The sequence below is a fragment of the Saccostrea cucullata genome, unplaced genomic scaffold (assembly GCF_032062105.1).
Source record: "Saccostrea cucullata isolate Sc308-1 unplaced genomic scaffold, CSIRO_AGI_Scuc_v1 ctg408, whole genome shotgun sequence".
Lineage (NCBI taxonomy): Eukaryota > Metazoa > Mollusca > Bivalvia > Ostreida > Ostreidae > Saccostrea > Saccostrea cuccullata.
This window is the reverse complement of record NW_026931331.1, coordinates 372,668-389,667: the sequence shown is the minus strand read 5'-3', so window position 1 is coordinate 389,667 and position 17,000 is coordinate 372,668. Positions and strand designations below refer to the sequence as shown.

The window sequence follows — 17,000 nt, the reverse complement described above, 5'->3', positions numbered from 1 at the left end:
CCTCTCTTTATAAGGGAGGGGCTAAAGTAGGCTGCGTCTGCTGTCTAATGCTATTTCTACTTCTACATCTATGAATAAATTAAATTTGTTATCGAAATCAAAAAGATACTTGAGTTTCTGATTGACAATATCTATGTTGGTTTTGGAGAGCAGGTCTTCCAACAATCTATTGGAATTCCCATGGGTACCAATTGCGCCCCGTTATTAGTAGACATATTTTCGTATTCACATGAAGCTTAATTTGTGCAAAATCTTATGTGTCAAAAGAAGAAAATACTTGCTGTGGCTTTCAAGTCGACATTTAGATATATCGACGACGTATTGTCGATACACAATTGTGATTTCCTTTCTGATGTCGATACGACATATCCTGGTGAGCTTGAGATGAAAGATACCACAGAGTCTGACACATTTGTTCCATACCTGGATATTTTACTTTAAAAATACGTTAAAGGTAATCTGATAGCCAAGCTCTGTGATAAACGTGATGACTTTACCTTTTCTATCGTCAACTTTAACTTATGCAGCAATATACCTTCATCACCTGCATACTGAATTTATGTATCTCAGTTGATTCGTTGCGCAAGAGCATGCTCTACGTACAAACAATTTATAAAACGAGGTAAATTATTGACAAACAAGTTGATGAAACAAGAATATTAGCAGTCTCGTTTAAAGTCATCAATTCGTAAGTTCTATTGTCGACACAATAACATTGTCTTCCAATACAATTTATTGCTAAGTCAAATGCTGAGTGACGTTTTTCACACTAATTGTTAGTCCATCATTTATACTCTGAATTGGCGACGGATTTCCCGATCATGACAAGGAGCAAACGGAGGGTGTGACCGGTCAGCAGGGGATTCTCACTCCTCTATATGGGATCTGATCCCACCTCTGATGATGTGGAGGTCCGGGTTTGCTCTGTTCATGTTTTGTATTGTTTTATGAATTTTGATCTTAAATACTGTTCTTTATCTTCATATTATGTTTCACTTAAATAAAAAAAGGGTTTAGATTACCTGATTCTGCCATGTGTCGTGCGTTAACATTTGAACATTTTCCGGTTCTGCTCTGCAACCGTTCATACAATTTGAACCAATTTAGGTACAAAGCATCTACATGTGAAGGGGAACAAAATTTGTGAATTTCATGCTCCCTTTCCAATTTGAAGCCTAAAGGGTTGTGCCAAAATTACTAAAATTTGTGCAATCTAGTTAAAAGTCTTATTTACTCCTTGATCATGATATTTAGCAGTCAAACCGTTGGTATGATTGTAATAGATATTGAGTCATCTACACAAATTATGAAATAAATGGCCCAGGTTCAAATCTTGTATTGATTGATTGATTGATTGTGTACTGTTTAGCGTCCCTCTCCAGAATATTTAACTGATAGGGAGACGTCACCATTGCCGGTGAAGGGCTGCAAATTTAGGCCTATGCTCGGCACTTGGGACCTTTGAGCAGGGAGGGATCTTTATCGTTCCACACCTGCTGTGACACGGAGCCTCGGTTAATACGGTCTCATCCGAAGGACCGCCCCATTTAGTCCCCTTTTACGACAAGCAAGGGGGTACTGAGGACCTATTCTAACCCGGATCCCCACTAAAATCTTGTAGTGCTAGGGCAAAGCTATATAGCTTATATAGTGAAATGCATTTTTTATTTGAAAATCTTCTTTTTTGGTCCTGTGTAACAAACAATTTATTGATTGATTGATTGATTGTATACTGTTTAGCGTCCCTCTCCAGAATATTTCACTGATATGGAGACGTCACCATTGCCGGTGAAGGGCTGCAAATTTAGGCCTATGCTCGGCACTTGCGGCCTTTGAGCAGGGAGGGATCTATATCGTGCCACACCTGCTGTGACACGGGACCTCGGTTTATACGGTCTCATCCGAAGGACCGCTCCATTTAATCGGGTACTGAGGACCTATTCTAACCCGGATCCCCACGGGACATCAAACAATTTACTGAGTAGTTATAACAATGGTATGATCAATGGTGTCAATTTCAAAATTGTGAATGTCATGGCTTCCTCTATATTCAGTAGTAGTAGTAGTAGTAGTAGTAGTATTTATTTGGTATCATGTCATAATACATAAAACAAATACACAAAGTTAAACATGATCTTATAAAAGACAAAGTTGATAATCAAATTTTTATAAAAAAATAGTTAAAGAAATAATATTTTCAGAAATAAAATTCAAGGTGACTAGATAGATAGCAGGATAACCCATTAAAACTCTAGAGCTTATTTCCAATAGGGTCCTAAATTTAATGGTTGGAACGTTGTTTTATGATACTCAGTGACCTGGTAGACCCATAAGCCTCTTGTTTTTTTAACAAGAAGGGACAATTTTTACAACGTGAGCCGCCTCCCCCTTAAACTTTCATTTTTTTTTTCATTTAACATTTAGTTCCTTTGACAAACATGTTAATGCTAGCCTGATAACAGCAAAGCGAGGATTATATTCTTTTTTGCAAGTAAGTTAAGGCAAGGTATTGAGGATTACATGCAATGAACTAATTCAAACACATAAGGGCTTAAATTATTGCACAGAAAAAAGTTAAAACTTGTTTTCTTATACAAACTTGTACCCACGACATGCCCTAGACAGTGCACATTATGACGTCATAGTCCAGTGCTACACAAGTTTATAAGGAACATCAACAAAATAGCTTCGGCGCAAGGGCATATTCAACTTTGTTATTCAGAAACAAGGTATTATTAGACACGGAATTTAACACGGATTTATGATATTGCTGCTCAAATGTCGACAGTGCTATTGTTCAGTTACCATTTCAAAAGTTTTGATTTGAAACTGGGTAAAAATTCACTGCCCAGTGCAAGTTTCTTAGATTTTTTATCAATTGAGAAAGCGCCGAGGATTTGTGCAGCAATTTTATTAATGTTTATAATATTCTTCTTAATATTTTACTTTATGTATCAAAAATTATATAGGATATGTCCTTGCACCGGCGTTATTTTTTTGCTTTGTTTAGTACCTTGAATGGGAAAGATCAATGACGTCATAATATGACGTCATAATGTGCAGTTGCTTTATCATGCTGTGTGTTCTAAGTATGTATAAGAAAATAAGCTTGAACCTTCTCTATTTAAAAATTACACAATTTATAAATTTTCATTAGCTCATTTGCATGGAAAAAATATCTCGCCTTAACTTACCTACGTTAGTTTAAGTATGTTATTGTTACGAAATTGCAAAATACAGTACATTTTACATTTTTGGCGCAAAATGGCCTGAAATGATTTAAAAATAACAACCACAAAAACGATCACATGACATTGTATAGTTATTGTTGAGTCAGATAGAACGAAAAACACCTCTAATCACGTTGACTTGTTTATCTAGACTGATTATTCAAACTTTGTATTACATTGACGTTACCATGACGTCATGATTGTGATGACGTCATAATAGGAGTATTTATTACTAAAACGTAAGACTGCTGATCTTGTTTGTTTATCTTCGCCAGTTATGAAGTTAACCACTACAGCAAGTTTCCAATTGATCGTTTTTGTGAAATCATCATGGACTTAGACAAAGTCTCCAATTTCGATTTTGTTACATGTAGTTCCTGTCCGTCGGTGATATTCAGGGTTCTCCATATTTGAAAATTGAACCATGTGGGAAGCTGAGCAAATGCGAAAATTGGCCGAAAACACATATGCGTGTTAGACTTCCTAATCTTCATTAATCAATGATTGATTTTGCAATTTTTAGACTTAACCACTGCAACACAAAACAATGGAATAACTAACACTTTCTAAAATAATAATAATAATAATATTGAAAAGGCTTTATCCTGTATCTTACGTCAAAAATGTACTAAAATTTACCCCAAGCTGTAGTAACCTTCTAAAGAAATTTAAAGAAAAAATGTTGAAACAGTAAGTCAGTAACCATTCAGGCAATATTTTTCAGAAATTAATAATTATAAGAATTGTAGCCTGTTGTATGAAATGCTTTGTTTCAATATAACTAAAGCTGATGAATGGGTAGTATTTTCATAATGTAACACACAAAGGCACATTAGGACCAGTTTCCTTTTTTTTCTAAACGTTTTATTTTTTAGATATTGCATATTTCACCAAGTTTTGTTTATTTCTCCACGTATCCATTGCTAAAAATAGCGCTACGCGAATTTCATAACAACGGGAAATAAAGATTACGACTATACCGGCGAATAAAACTAAGCATGCCAAGACGGCGACTGAGACGTTGGCCCTATGCACATTTTATCAAAAAGATATAAAGTTAAACCTTTCAAAAAGAGCATGGGAAATTGATTAACTACAGAGGAATATTAAATTTTTATAAAGTATTTTTTTCTGACGCAGCATGCGTGACGATTATCATGCTCGTAATTGTCATCTTTTATAAACCCGTTATATATCTAATCTAAGTAAAGTTAACATGTTGAAGTTTTCCAAAATTATTTACATGTGACCATGATAATAACTCTCAAAATATTGATCATCTGATCAGCTGATTGACTCTCCATTGTCACGCATCACAGCATAGTCGATGATTAACGACATGTTTGCTTAGCACAATCCGCTTTCCCTCGAGGCATGCGAGGTGTATGGCAGTCGCAGTATAAACACAATTTACTACTCACGTCATTACTTTTTAGTAGGTGTCAGGACTGAAATGCAATAAAATTTAATCATGGCGACTGCCGATTTTAACCATGGCGCAGTTCGTTTGTAATCAACCATGGCGCACGTAAATTTAACCATGGCGGGACGCCATGTTAAAACCCCTTTTGGAGAACCCTGAGTATTGTCTCAGGGAAGTAAGGTATTCTGACTTCCATCTGTTCCAAAAGCTTTGAAGAAGATGAATTTGACGTTTCACGAATTCTTCTGCTTTTTCATGATTCATTAAGAAAGTTGTCGTTCGCATCCTCTTCATCAAAATAGGGTAGAGACGTTAATGTTCTTCCACATTACAACTTGGATGGTGTACGCGGCTGTAAATCATTATCATCTGTTAATATGTAAGTTGGTAGTCTGTCATTCAAAATTGCTCCTATTTCCGTGACTAAAGTGTGAATAGTCTCCATATAAATCTTTGAACGTCCAAGAACTTTCAGTAATGAAGTCTTAGTCAATCCAATTTATCTCTCCGACCATCCACCATATCATGGAGCTCGACTATGGATGAATTCCCATTGTACTCCATATTCAAAAAGTTTTTGGTGTACATTTTATTCTCTTCATGTAATGCTCTAGTGATTTCCTTTGATACAGATTGAAAGGTTGTTGAATTATCTGAAAACATGATACTAGGCAATGATCTCCTACTAATAAATCTTCTGAATACAAGAAAAAATGAACTCTGAGTCAGGTCTGGTACTAACTCTAGCTGTAAGGCTCAAGATGAAGCGCAGGTAAACAGGCATATGTATACTTACTTTTGAATCTTCCCCCAATTTGTCCTTGACATAAAGGGGTCCTGCAAAATCAATGCTTGGCAACGTAAATGTTGGTTTTATCTGTAGACGATCCTTTGGTAAAGAAGGAGGTTCTGGAGCTTGATATGATTTTCCAGTAACCTTTTTACAGCTGATACATCCTCTAAGAATCCCTTTCACACGATGTTGAATCCTTGGTATCCAGTATTGTTCATGTAGTAAAGTAATTCTCGAATTCAAACTGTCATGAGCATCAACTATAAGATATGTCAGTTTTTAAATCTATTGGAGGAAGATATAGAAATTTTGTTTCCTTAGAAAACTTGGTTTTCTGTACATCTTGTGGGGCAGTTGCTTGGCTTCAGCTAATTGTTGTTTACTTAGAAATCCTGTTCTCCTTTCACTAGGATATCTGCAGTTGTGAATAAATCTTCTGACGTATGCAACAGCTCTAACCAACATCATGAGTGAACTTTTCTTTTATCCTCATGTTTCAGTACCGACTGTAAACTTTCAGTTGTGGTATCCGCTGTAACTTGATTCTCTGCTTGATGATCAATTCTACTCTCTTCTTCAGCGCTTATGGAACATACTATTGCAGTTGTTGTACCCCCCCCCCCCTCCTACAGACTATTTCTTGTGTTCAGCTAACCATGCTGAACCATGCATACCACCAGAGAGTGTCCGCTTTGAATTTTTTGAGGATATTTCCACGAGTAAGATAGTCAGCAGGATTACAGTATGTTGGACAATACTGTCATGCTGGGTCTCCGCTGATCTCTCCCCAATTCCATTTACTCTGTTTCCTATAAATCTGTTTGGCTATTTCTGTGACTTGATACAGTGAAGCACAGTTTTACTGTCACACCAAAAGTTGGTTTTGTTAACTCCTGTTAACTCCTGTTATTTCCTTCATATGGTTTCCCAATCTTGCTCCAATTAGTGCTCCTATATGAGTTCTAGTCTTGGAAGTGTTATCTGCTTGATTGGTGTCACTCGATTTTTTGCCATAAGTAGTGTAATCCTGTCCTTTGATAACAAGTAATATAAACACATGCAACATATGCTTGTTGACTTGCATCAGAAAGAAATGCAATGAATCACTCCTACAATCCATTCAAGGGCTGTTATTTCTGTTTATTTTAATATCTAATGCTTCAAATTTCTGACGATATATATCTCCATGTAGACTGCATGGACTTCGGTAGTTTTTCATCCCACTTCAAATGAGTTTTTCTTATTTCGTGCATGAGAATCTTTGCCTTTACAGAAATAAGGCTTAATAATCCACGTGGATAAAAAACCTTTGATGATTCTGTCAATTTTTCACGCTTTGTGGCTGTAAGATCCTTCCTTTGTCTTATATCATTTTTTACATATTTAAGAGTATCTTCTTTTGGATTCCTTTTCATTCAAAGAACTTTATTGACAAGGTCTTCATCTGCTGTTTTTTTTTCTGCTCGAGTTAGCTTTTTGTAGCATCTCACTGTTTGAGCTCCATGAACGGAGATTGAAACCTCAAGGGAAGGTTCCTGATTCTTTGTAGGAATTTCATGGCCGTTTCCTCACTCTGAAAGCTGGCCAGAACATTGTCAACAGATAGATTTTTTCAAAGAGAGATTAAATTTCATTGGTATTCTCTTGAAAATGTTCCATCAGAAGAGGGTTGAGGATAAAAGGTGAACAAGTTGCTCAAAACAGGACGGATCAAAAGCGAAAAGTCGTTAATGGACTCGATGGATCATTGGAATCACTAAACCAAAGAAATCGTGTTGCATCACGATCTTTCTGGTTTAGTTCAATTTGAAGGAAGGCCTTTTCAATATCTGCTGTTACTGCAAACTTCTGTAATCTGAATCTGGTCAGTATTGATGTGATGTCATTCATCATTGGAGAATATGGCTCAATGCAATCATTTAGACTAACATTTCCAGTTTTGTCCTTGCAGCTGCAGTCATACACAATTCTAATCGGAGTTGTAGTGCTGCCTTTTTTCATAGGGTGTTATGGGATACAACATGTATAATGGACTCTATTTTCCGACTTTTCTGCATCTTCAACTTTCTCAATAAACCGTTCTTTTCTTGATGTTGGATTATCTCGCCGTACAATTTTAACAGTTCGGACCCCTTGCCAGTCCTTGAATAACATTTTCTGTTCTTATTTTTACAGTCTCATAATTTGTATGTAAGCAAGAAGAGTTTTTTCCCAAGGAATTTTAGCAACATAATGGCCATCCTCTTTATCTTTTAATGTAGCAGCATAATTCAGAAGTTTTTCCTTGTCTCTCAAACTCTTCACTCTGATCATCAATTCCCATGGATTCTATTTTTCAGAATTTTTCAAGGTAAATCTCTGTTTTATGTTTAGCCAAATATGAAATACTTTACTGATTATTGTTTCTCTGATGAGTGGATAGGTCCAGATTTTAGATATCCAACCTTTGATTCGACTGCAGTGGGTCCATTTCCTCTGATGATTTTGTCCCCTACTATGTTCCAATAGTAGTCCGCACCAATGAACATTGAAATATGAAACTGTTCCTGTGTGCTAACCAGGTGTGCCAATTTTAATCTTCCAATGTATGCGAGTTCCTGGGGCCCGTTTTACAAAAGGACTTACGACTTAAGACCAAATCTAAATCTTCGTATAAATTTTTAATAAACATTTTATCGAAAATTATTTTAAACTTTTTAAAAGGAATGTGGTATGATATTTTTACACAAACAATTTCAAAGAGAAATATTAATTTTGCAAAATATTAATTGTTCTTTTGAGCTACAAAATTGGAGCTACAATCTTTGGAATAATGATGATCTCCACTGGAATTTTGTCTCCATTTTGTGTTTCTAGCTGCACCGTTGCTTTCTCAAGATGACGAATTTCACTATTCTTCACTATTACGAGATGCTGAAATTCGTAAGGTAACGGATCCATTTGATGTAGTATCAAGTTTCTGTGCCAGCTCCTCAGAAATAAATGTATTTTTAGCCCTTTCATCAAGCAATATATTAAAGCTGATTTCTTGATTTCAATACCAAATCAGTGTCACAGCAGTTTTCAGTAACACTTCAGTGTTGGCTGTCACCTGTGTTGAAGAGTGAAGCTGAAATGACTGCTCTCATTGACGTGGTTGATTCGATTCTATGTTCTCTAGCTTTGTGACAGCTCTGTCTGGGGAACTTCTAGGTAATTGCGAATTTTTGCAGATACTTGTATGATGAGACTTCCTACAATTCCTGCATTTGAAATTTGATTGACATTCACTTATTTTGTGATTTACCAAGCAATTGAAGCAGATTTTCTGTTTGATGATTGATATTCTCTTATCATAGTCTTGGACATTACGGCAATTTATTGGTGAATGATTTCCTTTGAAGAACAAACATTGCTTCACATAATTTTCCAGCTTGTCACTCCTTTTATGACTTGACCCAGCAACAAAGTTAGCTGTTGGAATGAATGAATGTGTTTCCTGTTTTGATTGCATTGCCTGTTCGGAATCTTGAACACATAGCTCCTTTATTAATGGCTCTCCTCGGTAAATTCAGTTCTCATTGGTCATCTCCTTCCCTAACAAAAAAAAACTATACTTAACTATAGTTTACTATAGTTAACTATAGTTAACTATAGTAAAATAAAGTGTCAACATTTTTGCCAAAGTTTTTCAAAGTATCAAAGTTTTCGCCAAAGTTTTTCAAAGTGTCAAAATTTTCGCCAAAGTTTTTCAAAGCGTCAAAATTTTCGGCAAAGTTTTTCAAAGCATCAAAATTTTCGCCAAAGTTTTTCAAAATGTCAAAGTTTTCGCCAAATTTTTACAAAGTGTGAACGTTTTCGCTAAAGATTTTTATAGTGTCAAAGTTTTCACCAAAGTTTTTCAAAGTGTCAAAGTTTTCGCCAAAGTTTTTCAAAGTATCAAAGTTTTCGATAAAGTTTTTCAAAGTGTCTAAGTTTTCGATAAAGTTATTCAAAGCGTCGAAAATTTCTATAAACTTTTTCAAAGTGTCAAGTTTTTCGATAAAGATTTTCAAAGTGTCCAAGTTTTCCATAAAGTTTTTCCAAAGTATCAAAGTTTTCGATAAAGTTTTTCAAAGTGTCCAAGTTTTCCATAAAGTTTTTTCAAAGTGTCCAAGTTTTACATAAAATTTTTCAAAGTATCCAAGTTTTCGATAAAGTTTTCCAGAGTCTCAAAGTTTTCACCAAAGTTTTCCAAAGTGTCAAAGTTTTCGCCAAAGTTTTATGACTATGAGGTCTTAGGTTTTCCTAGTATGCTGGGTTCAAATGAGTCATTGCTTGGAATGAACTGTGGTGCATTTACATTTAATTTCTTGAATGTAGATTGAATGAAATTTTCAGAAGCCTTCTAAGATGAAATATTCTTTGTCGATTCTCTACTTTTAGTCTTTTATCTAACATGTACTCATCTGCATCTTCAATCTTCAATTTCAGTTTGAATCTCTTCTTCTTTCTCTAATTCTGGTAAATTCTCATTGTTGATTTTCTCTAATGTATCCAGTTTTTCCTCTAGTAGTATCTTGATCATTTAAGCTTTTCGATTTTCGTCTTCATTCTCAGAAATTCTCCTCAAAATATTAGTTATAACTCCACGATGGCCTGAACGTTGCGCCTTTAACATGATCACATCCATTTCAAGTTTGCTATTATACGGTATGTACTTTCCCTATGGTCACAGCACCAAATGTTGAGTCAGATAGCACGACAAACACCTCTAATCACGTTGACTTGTTTATCTAGACTGATTATTTAAACTTTGTATTACATTGACGTTACATTACGTCATAAATGTGATGACGTCATAATAGGAGTATTTACGTAATGTCACATGCACTTTAACTTTACATAAAGGAAGATTATCATCAACAGTTATCACCAAATTGTACTAGAATATGATTATTATATAGAAAATATTTTTTTACACAATTAAACATACAATTTTGTTTTTAAATAATTATATCACAAGAGTCGTGTTACAGCGTGCAGTAGTGAAAATCACGAGTACTACGAACCCACAAGGAACACTTCAACATCTGTTTCAACATTATATTCCACGAATTTTTTTATCAAAAAATATTTATAAATAATCTTGTAAAATAGAGTATTTTCGCCGTATAAGTGATGAATGATAATTCACAACAACATTAATTCAGAATACCGCCAGTGGGATGTATGAATTTTGTATAAATGCCTAAAGTAAATTGCACGTCGCTTCAATTTTCTAACGGCCACCATTCAAAATGGCGTTTCAGTTGGTCAAAGTCTTTGTCATCGGGGTTATCGTTTCTGTTGCCCTTGGTTGCAGTTGGGTTCCAGAAGTAGACCAGGAAAATTTCTGCTTTGCAAAATATGGTATGTTATAATTTAGATGGAAATTTATTTTATATTTATAATATTCTTTTTTTAATTTCGTATAAATATATATATATATATATATATATATATATATATATATATATATATATATATATATATATATATATATATATATATATATATATATATATATATATATATATATATATATATATATATATTTATTTATTTATTTGGGGTTGTTTGGAGCAAAGGTCTTTGACAGAAATGAGTGGTAAAGCCAAGGCCATGGTAATTAGAAGCAAATGAGAAAGCTAAGGTTGTCGTTACTCTAACAGAAATACTAAAATTTAATATAGTTTACCTTGATAACTACTACATGTATATAGTGATAACTTTGACACTATGAAAACTTTGATTTCCTATGGTGATAATTTTGACACTTTAATTTACTATAGTGATTACTTTGACACTTTGATTTACTAAAGTGATAATTATAAAAACTTTGACATACCATAGTGATCACTATGATAACTTTAATTTACTACTGTAAAATCTTTGATTAAATATAGTGATTACTTTAAAAACTTTGTTTAACTATTGTGAACACTTTGACACTACAGTGATCACTTTGAAAACTTTGATTTACTGTAGTGATAACTTAAAAACTTTGATTAACTTTAGTAACCTATATTTAAATTTAAGAAAATTATAATAAACTATAGTTAACTGTAGAATTTGATAGTTAGAGAAAGCTAGTATTGAGATTGATTGTTTGATTGTATATACTGTTTAACGTCCCTCTCCAGAATATTTTACTGATATGGAGACGGCACCATTACCGGTGAAGGGCTGCAAATCTAGGCCTATGCTCGGCACTTACGGCCTTTGAGCAAGGAGGGATCTTTAGCGTGCCACACCTGCTGTGGCACGGGGCCTCGGTTTATACGGTCTCATCCGAAGGACTGCCCCATTTAGTCGCCTTTTACGACAAGTAAGGGGGTACTGAGGACCTATTCTACCCCGGATCCCTACAGGGCGCCAAGATTGAGAAAGCCAACGTCAGTGTAAGAACTAAGTGAGAAAGTCAAGGTCAATGAAAAGACCGAGAAAGAAAGTCAAGGTCCTCGTAAAAACCGAGTGAAAAAGCCAAGGTCAAGGTAAGAACTGAGTGAGAAAGCCTTGGTCAACATAAGAACTGAATAAGAAAGTCAAGTTTAACGTAAGAACTAATTGCGAAAGCCAAGGTCGTCGTAAAAAGTGAGTGATAAAGCCAAGGTCGATGTTAGAACTGAATGAGAAAGTCAAGGTCAATGTAAGAACTGAGTGAGAAAGCCAAAGTCAACGTAAGAGCCGAATGTGTGTCCCTAATTTTTTTGCTAAAGGGGCATACAATACAGCCATGTATTACAATAACTGAACTTGGGAAAAGCATTTTTTAAAACAATTTTTCCTCTCTTACAGCATTTAATGCCACAGTTAAGTCAGTGGAACAAGTGTATGAAAACGCTGATTATATATACACAATTGACATCCTAGAGGATTACAAGGTTGGTACAATACGCTATATATACAATCAACATCCTAGAGGATTACAATGTTTATACAATACGCTATATACACAATCGACATCCTAGGTTTGTACAAGATTTTTTAATTCGCATCCTATCCGAAGATAAATGTCAAAATTCTAGAGACCAAGAAAGTGAGTAAATGTCCTTCATTTTACAAACCAGAGGATTACTAGGTATGTTAATGTTCATACAATCCACATAATAGTATATTATAAGGTACACTGCACGTAAATATTCTACAATCCATAAACCAGATATCCATATAATAGAAGGTAAACATCTGGAAATATCTAATGTTTAACATTACCTGAAAGCTGATCATTGAAAATAGAAAGGGGATACCCAGTGGTGTCTGATACTCAATCGAACTTAATTTGCAGCAATTTTTTTTATTGTTTCAGAGTAACTTTAAGGTCGATTGCTGTTTGTTTTCTTTATAATTCTTCAATGTTTATTAAATATATGTTTTTTGTGAGTTAGGTAACACTGATGTGGATATTCCGGGGAGTTGTTAGATAAAGCTGTTTTTTCTCCTCATGGAAATTTAACGAAAATGGTTTCATGAATATTTAAAAAAACAATTCTCATTAGTTAATGTATATAAAAATATATAAAAATTAAAATCAATATAAAAAATAGATCTCTGTTTATGTTCTGTAGAACACAAATAAATCTGTTCCATGAAAATTTAAAAAAAAAATCTCATTACTGTGGAATCATTTTAATTCGTGGGGGTCAAAGATCGTTGGTAAGAAAAATTTGACCTGTTCCTGGGGAAGTAATATCGTGGGTTACTTGTGAATACGATAGTACATTGAATTAATATGTTAACAAAATTTGTTTGTTGGAATGTAAATTCGTGGGTATGGGTGACCCACGAAATCCACGAACATTGGTCCCCCACGAACAATGATGATTCTACAGTAGTTAATTTATATTAAAATAAATATTAAAGTTAATATAAACAAATGTATCACTGTTTATGCTCTGTAGAACACAAATAGAGCGCTGGGTCATTTTGACACAATTATTGGAGAGGGGCCATCGTGGTCCTGTGGACCACAAAAGCTAAATATCGGAGAGGCATACTTAATTTACGGTAAGCACTCATAAAGAAAAATGTAAAGTATGTAATAAGTAGGAAATTTATTAGATCGGAGAGTTTTATCTTATTTATGATATTAACTATTAAGATTTATAAACCCTCTGATCACTCATATGAAATTTTTCTTTAATTTTTATGATTTTCCAAAGGATATTTCTATGCTGAATTGAATACAAACAATTATAGCATGGTTTGCGGGGCAAAATTTGACAAAAAGAGCACTTAAACTTGACAAATCTTTATAAAGGAATAATAGGCATTTGTGCCACTAAGAGTTGTCTCCTTTAACAGACTATCAAGGTACCGCAAAGAAAAATACCTAAAATCTGTATTAAGTAGCTAATGTTAATTATTAAATCAGGAAGCTTACTTAATTAACAGAAACTACTTACTAGTATGTAGAAAAAAAAATTACGTCTGTTATAATTAATTTATTAGATCTGGAAGTCTCCCCTTATTTATGGTAATTACATTTCTAACAAAGAGAAGAATCTTAGGTGTATCATAAATAAAAAGTTATTTATTAGAGTGGTGAGTCTTACCGTATTCATTTTTAAAAGAAAAAAAAGAAATATCTGACAGATTTAATATAACTCTTAGACATTGTAAGGTATATTTTTTTTTCTAATTTTACAACATAGACAAATATAATTAAAAACTACAAATAGTAACATCATTATCAATGAAAAGAAAATTGCTGGTAATCTAACTGTGTTATGAATAATTATAATGTCAATTATCTAACTAAACAGTTTGATCTTCAACACAGTGAATACTGTGAAATCACTAATTTTCATGGGGATTTAAATTTCATTGTTTTCGATGTATGGAAATGCCCACGGATATATTACCCCAGGAAATGTAAATTTTATATGTATTACTACTACACATTTTTCGACTACTTATTAAAATCCCAAAAACCAATATTTTACCCCAACCTCGCAAATTTGAACCCACGAAAATATGCGATTTTACAGTAATCTAGCAATCTACATGTATTTTATAGCTGGTGTAGGCGACAATGGAGAGCTCAATATCGTCGATTACAGAAGCATGGAAAACGTTAAACCCAGTGATATAGAGAGAATGAGAACAAAGTATGACTGTGGTTGCGAGGTAATTTTCATGAACCAGTATTTAAAAATAATTTTGTGTGCTTTTTGTTTAAAATTTCCAGCTTTTTACATCAGCTCTTATCATTGTCAAATTTTATATATGTTCAAAAGGCTTGTAGCTCGAAATGGTTAAAAACAGTACTTAATATACCATTTGGTTTTGCTGAAATGTCTTAAACATGTGTTAAAAAGATTTCCATGAATTAAAAATGAATAAGAAAGATGTTACATTAACAATTTATAAGAAAAAAAGAAATACAAAAATCATTCAATCCTTTAGAAACATAATATAAACTTTAAAAGTGATGCGATTATTGCATGCATTGTTTTTTTTTGCAGATAAAATGGAACTATCCCAAAATTTTGTCTGGGATGTCACTTGAACTCCCCCCGCCTTCTCAGGACGAATGTAATGTCCCCGACAATTACTGCAGAAATAGTGCCTTCTGCCGGAGAAACGAGACGGGATTCTGCACGTGGGGTAACCTGGGAGAGTGCTACTGAATCAAGACAATGTGTTTCTTTGTAATCATCATTCATTATTATGAATATTATATGTGTCCAAGCACTCATTTGTTCTTTGTAGAATCTTTATTTTGATCTTATACCATAATCTTCTAATATAATAGATATACCTTTTAAGCCATGAGTCTATTCTGTTCTGTTTTTTGATAAAATAACAAATGTATTGCCAATTGGACTAGTTATGGCAAAAAAGATGGGACTAATTCTTATAGAAAACCAATTGACAACAAGTTCATGGCGTTTTTTTTTATAAGAATTAGTCCCATCTTTTTTGCCATAACTAGTCCAATGGGCAATACATTTCTTATTTTAATGTCAGTATTTGTACTGTGTATATCCTAGGTACATTTTGTCACGACAGCCGTCGTGCTCTGTTCAGTCAGACAACAACAAGATTTTTTTTCCTATTTACAATTTTTTATCTATAAATAAAATCAATAAAAACAATATTTACAACATATTTTACAAAAATTTTCTAAAATAAATATCACTTAAAGTCCTTATATATCCATATCCATTCCAGTGTACCACGCGACCGCGTCCTGACACTCCCTGTTTTACGATGGACTCCCGCCAACTGGCTCCCATTGGGTTTCCGGTCCAGTAACGCTGGTACCATGTGTCCACACAAAATGGCCCTTTGTGTTAGATAGAATATGGCTGGAATATGTCTGGAATATCTCTGGAATATCTCTGGAACCTTTAAATTAAATAATATTTTAAGTCGCAAGTTAGGTATACTAAAAATAACACGTCAACGTTGACTACAGTTGCACTTACGGCACACCATACAAAACAGTACCGGTAATTCTAACCGAACACTATTATAATAAGAATACACAACATCTCAACAAAAGTGGTTTTAACTATTAAACCCACAACACCGACTTATAAGCGGCAAAACAAAATAGTCTACGTGCGTACATAACTTAGAACATTGCACAAAAATAGAACTATACACGCATGAGTAACTCTACCCAGCAAAACCTGTATACGGTGACAAAAACATTACTTAACTCAAATTCGTACATAGCTTTACGTCTTAAATGTATTTCTCAAAACTTATATATAAAATAAAAAAAACAAACTTACCCCTTATGGAGAAATGGTTACCGTTGCAAACCTACTTATCTACACATCTTGTAGTACCTCAAGCATGGCATGTAAAAATCTATGAAAACGTGGACCCCGGCTACTTGGTCAGCTATGCAGCGATTTAAATACCCTCTATTTCGTAACTGACCAATGCCTGCAAAACTTAACTTGAGGTTCAATAAAGGTAACAATAAGAAGAGGTCCAGTAAAGGGTAAATAAAATAAAAACCATAACCGTTATGTAAATACAATTATAATTCAATATTGATTGTGACACATTTATCTTTGTATACATGTAATGAGATATTTTTTACATGAGATTTACTGTCTCCCTTGTGCTTATGATTTTTACGTGTATCATATGTACTTTAAGATGTGAAACATTTTTTGGCATTTTCAATAATAGGGTGAATTCACCATGCATCGGACACGTACCTTGCATCCGACAACTTTAGACAATAAATTCTCTTTCAACTTAAGAGTTCCGTGTATTTATTTGTTTTTGTCTTAAAGCTGAAGATTAAAATTTTTTAATGATACCGATTGTTATTATCATGTTGTGATAAAAATACTACGAGAATGGCTTGAAGTTTTTACATCATCAAAGGGGAATAACCAGAAATTTATGATTATGCAATTTTTAGAGTTATCGTTCTTAAAATTTGAATTCAACGGAACGAGTCAGACTTTGGTGAATAAAGTGAAAGATTAGTAATTTTACATAAATTTTAAAGAAATTTCACTTCAATGTTCGTATAATTCTTTTTAGAGCTGGTTTTCACTAGTATGTTCATTTCTCCGTACAT

General features: G+C 33.8%; 1 protein-coding gene across 2 annotated transcripts; it reads left to right on the top strand.

Moving 5' to 3' along the window:
• Positions 1 to 10,688: 10,688 nt before the first annotated feature.
• LOC134232222 (uncharacterized) lies at positions 10,689 to 16,640 on the top strand. 2 transcript variants are annotated; one of them, XM_062714176.1, is made up of 6 exons: positions 10,689 to 10,816; positions 12,245 to 12,330; positions 13,348 to 13,453; positions 14,466 to 14,575; positions 14,914 to 15,099; positions 16,601 to 16,640. In XM_062714176.1, exons 1-5 carry the CDS (start codon positions 10,705 to 10,707, stop codon positions 15,076 to 15,078), a joined length of 579 nt encoding a protein of 192 aa, XP_062570160.1. In that variant the 5' UTR covers positions 10,689 to 10,704; the 3' UTR covers positions 15,079 to 15,099; positions 16,601 to 16,640. The 2 variants fall into 2 exon arrangements, with proteins under 2 accessions (XP_062570160.1, XP_062570159.1); XM_062714175.1 differs by lacking the exon at positions 16,601 to 16,640 and having other exon boundaries at positions 14,914 to 15,220.
• The last annotated feature ends 360 nt before the right edge of the window (positions 16,641 to 17,000 follow it).

Bases quoted from the DNA above. Each gene is read 5' to 3' on its own strand.
- LOC134232222 (XM_062714176.1), top strand. From the start codon at position 10,705: ATGGCGTTTCAGTTGGTCAAAGTCTTTGTCATCGGGGTTATCGTTTCT. The intron at 10,817-12,244 runs GTATGTTATAAT...CCTCTCTTACAG, and splicing joins TTTCTGCTTTGCAAAATATG to CATTTAATGCCACAGTTAAG. The intron at 13,454-14,465 runs GTAAGCACTCAT...TGTATTTTATAG, and splicing joins AGAGGCATACTTAATTTACG to CTGGTGTAGGCGACAATGGA.